A 7,502-nucleotide genomic window follows, 5' to 3' on the forward strand; every position below is an offset into this window, starting at 1 on the left:
TATTAAAGTTTTTCACCACCACGCGTTCACTAAACCTTCGTTAACGGGTCTTCATTTTTTATGACCGCCTTTGATTTCTATAGCGTTCACAGAGACTGATTTAATTTGCGATAGAATTTCAAAGAACTTCGCCGTTTTGTTCTCCTCTCGGCCAAAGGGCGCTCTTTGGAGCTAGGCTTTTTATATAATCCCTCCTGTCTACATAGATTGCATATTAAGGACGTTATAACTTAAGTTATACCCCTGTCACACTAGCAAATTTAATGTCATTCGAACCTACTGGCATTCGATGCATCGAATGTCATTCGGTCTCTTTCGGTGCTACACGGAAAAAAATAATGTCATTCGAAAATGATGGCATCGATGATCAGTGAAAAAAAAATAGTCCAACTGAACGACATCAGCACGTATAAAATATGCTTGAAATTGTTGTGCAGTGTTTCAAAAGCGGGTGAGAACATTTGTGTGCCGCATTATAAGCTTAAAATATTATTTGCGGCCTTTCTGCACCACTTTAGCCATCAAAAGCCAAGCCAAGTACAAAATCAACCACAAATCCGATAAATGTAAACAAACAAAATGGCTGACATGGCGGCGCGCGGAGCTTGGAATTGACTTCCGAAAGGTGAACTGCTCAGTTACGTCTTTAAGTACCTTCGAGCTTAACGAACATGGCGCGCCAACCAACAAGAATCACGCATCCCAAAATGACCGACGATCGCGGGAAAGACGCTTCTTCACGCTCGGCCGCTGTGGTAGGCTGCTGAGACAGAGAGTAGCAGCTATCCACGACAGCCTCTAGTGTGAACAGATTCACACAAACATTAACTTTTTTTAGCAGAACAAAATAAATGCACTTAATAAGTTTGCCAATGCGCGCATTATTTTTTTCGCGTCGCTTGTTCCTGCTGCGTATCTGGCGTTCAGAGTGCGCATTCGGTTCGAGATCGAATGTGAATGAGTTCCCCTAACTCATTCGATGGCGAATGTCATTCGAACCTAATGACATTACATGTTCCCGTGTAGCAGTCGATTAATGACATTAGGTGCTAATGTCATTCGATTCGAATGACATTAAATTTGCTAGTGTGACAGGGGTATTAGTCTACGGCCTTAAAAATGAAGAAAATGTGACGTTCAGAGAGTAAAAAATAAAAGGGTCGACGGGATTTGCCGACTGAGCGGTGAAGGGCTTGCACCGAACAATTCAATAGCGAGTACTTCTTTGAACAGCTACGTTTGATTATTTGTCGGTCAATTCGTTCTCGTCCTGCTATCTGCAAGCCGGCCTGGAATGTTCCGCGTCCAGATTGACTGCTCCGGAGACGCCGTGGTCCCGGGTTGGAACGGAGAACAGCAGATGTTTTAATAAAAAAGTTAAATATAGGTCTTTTATAATAGATTTTCTTTTACCTTATCGCGCGCAATTCGCGGCAACAGTCTTCTGTCCACATTACATATCTAGTCTGGATAACAGTCCAGGTACAAGCTCATTTGTACAGCAGTAAGAGTCACCTCTGTCTTAAAAAGACTACAGAGCATACATGCCCTCGTAGGCAGATGGATATGCTGTTATCGACGCGCGGTTGGAAGAAAAGGAAGATTTAGCATACAAAGGGAAATATAATTCTTTCTGTCGTATGCCGACGACATAACCTTGTGGTCTTGTCATCCAGATGCGTCTGTGCAACAGTCAGCGCTCCAGCAAGCGCTGGATTCCTTAATATCACGACTACCCTCTTTGGGTCTGACCCTCTCGTGTAATAAATCTTGTTTCATGTGCATTGGAAACAGAAGTGGCTTACGGAAAGCAGCACCTTTTACCTTCACGGTAGATAATTCTCCAATTCCTCAAGCAGAAAGTGGGCGTGTTCTAGGTCTTCTACTTCATACATCTCGAATAAACAGCTCGAATAAAAAAAAAATACTATTTCCAGAGAAGAGAAGAAGCATTAAAGAAAAATGGCCGGAAATTATTGCTGCAGCAGTTTCGTCCGACGTATTTAATTGTTTGCCTGAGTATTTTTTGTTTTCAACTGAGAACTTTCTGTGAGAAATGCTCAGTTTCAAGAACATTGCTTAGCTCAGATAGACGCTAATCAGTAATCGTAGAGTTGATTGAAATCTGCTTCATAATGGGGATTGTTTTGAATATGCTTGACTTCCTGATTATCTCACTTCGTTGAAAGACTGGACTAGTCAAGCAGTCGAGGTGGGTTCGAGCAGTGGACAATGACCAACATTCTTTCACGGACGCGAAGTTACTGAGAAGGCTGTGGAGCATTTCTTTGTTGCTGTACGGCTGCGCTCATTCCAAAGGGAAATCTAAATTGTATCAAAATTTAAATTTGCTCCACGTTGAGTGATTCAGCTGGAATAAGATACGCATTACTATTGCGTTCGAAAGAAACACGAACAACACAGCGCCAACGCACTCCGCTGGTCGAATTGGTTTTGATGGCGCTTTTACACGGGTGGTAAAAAAAAAAAAAGACGTTAGACTCGTCCTAGAATGCGCCACAGACGACTGTAGCGTCTTTTTGCTACCATCGAAGTGAAAGCGTGATTAAAGGAAATGGCGACAGCGGAATACCTAGGCTCCACTCAGCTCGCGTTTCTATACTTCGCTCGTGTATATCCATCGCATTCTGTAATCAAACTCTTCCTAAAGACGCGTGTCATCCTAAACGCTGGGGAAACATTGAAGAACACCGTTTCTGTTTTTGTCTGGGTGTTTAACATAGCTATATATTAGAACATCTGGTAAGAGACAGGCCTCATAAAGCTAGTAGCGCTATGCTAATAAATGATGACAGAAGCCAACAGCCACAGAAACCAAGGGGCACAGAGGATATTTTTTTAATTACTTTATTTATTTTGTGGTGTTGATCAATTTAGAATATTACTGAATATGTCACCGCTCAAAGCAAATTTATTACAAAAGCAGAAGAAAAAACAACCACATGCCGCCGGTGGGATCCGAACCCACGACCTCCGAATTACGCGTCCGGTGCTCTACCTCTGAGCTACGGCGACGGCTGTCAAACCTTCTGCTTTCGGGGGTATTTATGTTTACAAGTAACCTAACCTTGAGAGTGTTCATCAGCGCCACCCACGTTCATAAGCGGCGGACGTAGAACGTCCTGAGTTACCGCAGGTGTGACGTAGAACGTCATCGAACGGAGAAGGTGGAAGCTGTGTGAGAACCCTCTTATGCTTCCTATGGCATCAAGGCTGCCAGAATCGAGGCCCTCGCTAAGCACTTAAGCGAACAAGAAAGGGAAATGAGGGGCTCGTTGTAATTATGACAGAAGCCAACAGCCACAGAAAGCAAGGGGCACAGAGGATATTTTTTTTAATTACTTTATTTATTTTGTGGTGTTGATCAATTTAGAATATTACTGAATATGTCATCGCTCAAAGCTAATTGATTAGAAAAGAAGAAGAAAAAACAACCACATGCCGCCGGTGGGATCCGAACCCACGACCTCCGAATTACGCGTCCGGTGCTCTACCTCTGAGCTACGGCGACGGCTGTCAAACCTTCTGCTTTCGGGGGTATTTATGTTTACAAGTAACCTAACCTTGAGAGTGTTCATCAGCGCCACCCACGTTCATAAGCGGCGGTCGTAGAACGTCCTGAGTTACCGCAGGTGTGACGTAGAACGTCATCGAACGGACAGGGTGGAAGCTGTTTGAGAACCCTCTTATGCTTCCTATGGCATCAAGAAACCAAGGGGCACAGAGGATATATTTTTTTAATTACTTTATTTATTTTGTGGTGTTGATCAATTTAGAATTTTGCTGAATATGTCATCGCTCAAAGCTAATTGATTAGAAAAGCAGAAGAAAAAACAACCACATGCCGCCGGTGGGATCCGAACCCACGACCTCCGAATTACGCGTCCGGTGTATCGGCTGTCACAGTCGATAGAACATGACAACACGGTTGCAGGGCAAAGGAGCCTTCGTGCTTTATTGCGCGCTGGTTTTATAGCCACCACTGGAAAGAAGGGCGACCTCCTCTCCCCAGAAGCCGACTGTGTGCGCATGTCCCGTGGCTTCCGGGACGATGACTTAGCTACCGATACATCCTCCTTCGTTTGGAAAAAAAAAAGAAAGAAGAGGAAAAGAGAAAAGAGAAGAAAACTCTGTTACAAACAAATCTGAATGGTGTATGGCCCTCGCACAGACGCCTTGTTGACTTCACTTGCATTGGAAATTTAGGGCACCTGTACAAAGTCCTTGTTGTACGAGAGCCGCCGAGGTGGTGCTATTTGTCTTGTTGATCTCCTTAGTGCTGGTGCTGGCGAGGCAGTGCGCGGGGGATCCTGCGTTGGAGGCGCTGTGCCGAGCTGTGGCATGATAGTACGCGACTGCGGTGGACCAGTGCGGGCCGAGGTTGCCGAATTGTCCGAGCTGTTTTCGTCGTCGACGAAGTCCGGCAGCTCCCGCTCAAAGGGTTCACTGGTCGGTAGCAGGTGCCGCCAGTTGCGTCGCAGAACTCTTCCACCTTCGGTGAGTACGTCGTACGACCTGGGAAACCTGGACTGACGCATGATCCGAGCTTTCGGTGACCACGTGTTCTGCCTCACCCGAACGACGTCACCTTTCTGCAGTGGAGCCAACGGCCGCTTGAGGCTTTCGGTCTGGCGATGTTTGTACACCTGGTAGTTGGCACTACAGCGCAAGTCCGGCAATGTGGTGCGAAGCTCGCGGCCTTGGAGGATCTCTGCAGGGGTTCGACCGCACTCTAGAGGTGTGGTCCTGTAAGCAAGAAGTCCCAACCAAAAATCTTGTTTAAGTTCGGTGGTTTTCTTTAGGATGCGCTTTACAATTTGCACACCCTTCTCCGCGAGACCATTTGATTGAGGGAATCGTGGACTCGAGGTGGTGTGTTTGAAATCATATCGCTTTGCAAAGGCAGCGAAGTCGTTACATGCGAACTGCGGACCATTGTCTGTGCATACCTCCATTGGTATGCCGTATCGTGCAAAAATGGAGCTAGTTGACTCTATGACGCTCCTCGCTGACAAGTCGTTAAGCAGTTCTACTTCGGGGAAGTTTGACAACGCATCGTATAAACACAAGTAGGATTTCCTACCATACTGGAAGATGTCGATGCCCACTCGGTACCAGGGCTTTTCAGGCACAGGACGCATTTTCAATGGCTCTCTTGGTTGGCTGTAGGCGTACTGCATACATACGCTACACTTCTTGACAAACGCCTCAATGTCCGAGTTCATTCCAGGCCAGAAAACTAGACGCCGTGCCCTGAGTTTGTTCTTATTAATGCCCATATGACCATGATGTATTTTTTCTAACATTTCCCGTTGTAAAGTAGTTGGTATTATAACCTTGCAGCCTTTTAGCAGGACGCCTCTAACTTCGGACAGTTCGCCCTCGCTTGACTTCAGCGGCCCTTCGATAGGAATACCATTACTTAGGCATTTTAGAACGGAGCTGAGATAAGGATCGTTCCTCGTCTCTACGGCCAGTCGCTTCCACGTGTCGTCGCTGACAAGTGAGCAAACCACACTTACGGCATGAACTTCCACGTCATCGCTCTGGATGCTCTTATCGTCCTCGGCGGGGGCCCTTGATAGCATGTCGGCGAGCAGAAGTTTTTTTCCTGGAACGAAGAATATTGTGATCTCATAACGCATCAGCCTAAGAAAAAACCGCTGCAGCCTTGGCGGCATATCGCCAACTGCTGTTTTGTGGATGGCAACTAATGGGCGGTGGTCTGTTTCCACAATAACCTGCCGGCCGTAGACGAAGTGGTGAAACTTTTCGCACCCGTATACGATAGCCAGTGCTTCCTTCTCTATTTGAGAGTACCGCTGCTGCGCGTCAGTGAGCACTTTGGAAGCATAAGCCACGGGTTTCCAGGAATCGCTATGACACTGCATTAAAGCTGCAGCAATCCCATTCTGTGATGCATCACAGGACACTTTTCTTGGTTTTTTGGGGTCAAACATTTACAGGAGCGGTTGTTGGCTCATGCTATGGCATGGCAGTTTCCATTCACTCGCATGGTTATCTGTCCATTCAAAAACTGCATCTTGTCTGATTAAGCTCCTGAGAAGAGTCGTTCTTTCCGCCAGCGTGGGTAAAAATTTTGCAAAGTAGTTTGAGACCCCCAGCATTCGCAGAACTCCCGATTTGTCAGAGGGGGCGGGCATTTCCAACATACTTTTCACTAGTGAAGGGCTCGGTTTTATACCTTCTGCACTGATAACGTCGCCCAAGAACTCAATTTCTTGAACGCCAACTGTGCACTTCTCACGATTAAATGTGAGACCGGCCTGCTCAGCTGCTTGCAGAGCTGACCGAAGGCGTACGTCGTGCTCCTGCCGGGAAGTGCCCCAGACTAGTATGTCGTCGACGTACACTCTCACGCCGGGAAGAGATTCAAAAACTTCATTTAGTGTTTTCTGAAACACTTCAGATGCCGACGAAATACCGAAAGGCATCCGTAAAAAACGATATCGACCGAACGGTGTTGCAAAAGTACAAATCCTGGAGGTTTCTTCGTGCAATGGGATCTGATGGAACCCCGAGTTTGCGTCAAGTCTGGAGAACACTGTTGCGCCCGCTAGCTCGGATTCTATATCTTCTCGCCTTGGCATTTCGTAGTGTTCTCGCTTAATGCATTCGTTTATCTTTCTAGGGTCCATGCACACTCGGATATTGCCGTCTTTTTTGCGAACGATAACGAGAGGACTCACCCAGTCTGTGGCTTCTGTGACTTTTGTGATGATCCCAGCCTTTTCCATGCGTTCAAGTTCTAGCCGAAGCGGTTCTCGCAGAGCCAGAGGTACCCGTCTCGCTGTTTGGACAACAGGTGTGGCGCCTTCGCTCAGGGCCATGCGGTATTCGCGTCGAACACAGCCTGTGCCGCTGAACAGGTGTTGGTAATCGTGAATGACTTTATCAGAACTGTTCACTGTTACGTTGTGAACTTCCCGCGGCAGAAGACCCAGTTCTTCGCTTGCTTCAAGACCAAGGATTGCTTGATTTCCTTTGCGCACTACAAAAAAGTTGCAAACGCTCTTTCGGTTATTCAGCTCCACTTGAGTTCTGAGGACACCCATATGTTTGATAATGCCGCCGCCATACGATCTCAGGATCACACTACTCGGCATTAATGATGGCTTGGGATTCATCTTCCTGTAAAGACCGAAGGGCAACAGGTTAGCTTGGGATCCCGTGTCCACTTTCAACTTTACCAGCAAACTGTTCATGCATACTTCAACGGTCCATTCACGTCGACTGCTGACGCTGCTAATCGACACGTCGAGTACGTTAAAGTCTTCTTCGGATTCTTGCAGTGCGTCCACCTGATTATTTGCCTTGCAGCAGACCGCGAAATGGTTCCTTGCTTGACACTTTCTGCATGTACGTCCGAACGCTGGGCAGCTTCGCGGCGCATGAGTTCGGCCGCATTTTCTGCACTTGAATTGCTTTGATTGCGCTTTACCCAAAAACGGGCTTTCCTT

The 7,502-nt window shown here is 46.7% G+C and overlaps 1 protein-coding gene across 1 annotated transcript; it reads right to left on the reverse strand.

Annotated features, from left to right (window-relative positions):
* Window positions 1–3,959: 3,959 nt before the first annotated feature.
* Window positions 3,960–7,221, reverse strand: LOC149343371 (uncharacterized). Its single transcript, XM_089542379.1, has 3 exons — window positions 6,732–7,221; window positions 5,544–5,632; window positions 3,960–4,767 (listed from the first exon to the last, which is right to left on the reverse strand). The coding sequence occupies exons 1-3, from the start codon at window positions 7,167–7,169 to the stop codon at window positions 4,224–4,226; spliced, it is 1,071 nt and encodes a 356-aa protein (XP_089398505.1). The 5' UTR covers window positions 7,170–7,221; the 3' UTR covers window positions 3,960–4,223.
* Window positions 7,222–7,502: the final 281 nt, after the last annotated feature.

This window comes from Amblyomma mixtum, chromosome 5 (assembly GCF_055824585.1).
Source record: "Amblyomma mixtum isolate Tamu chromosome 5, ASM5582458v1, whole genome shotgun sequence".
NCBI lineage: Eukaryota > Metazoa > Arthropoda > Arachnida > Ixodida > Ixodidae > Amblyomma > Amblyomma mixtum.

Excerpts from the sequence above, each read along its gene's own strand:
- LOC149343371 (XM_089542379.1), bottom strand. The coding sequence starts at position 7,169 with ATGAATCCCAAGCCATCATTAATGCCGAGTAGTGTGATCCTGAGATCG. Across the intron at positions 5,633-6,731 it reads TCACAGAAGCCACAGACTGG|GAAAAAAACTTCTGCTCGCC; the intron begins GTGAGTCCTCTC and ends TCTTCGTTCCAG. Across the intron at positions 4,768-5,543 it reads ATGACGTGGAAGTTCATGCC|GACCACACCTCTAGAGTGCG; the intron begins GTAAGTGTGGTT and ends TCTTGCTTACAG.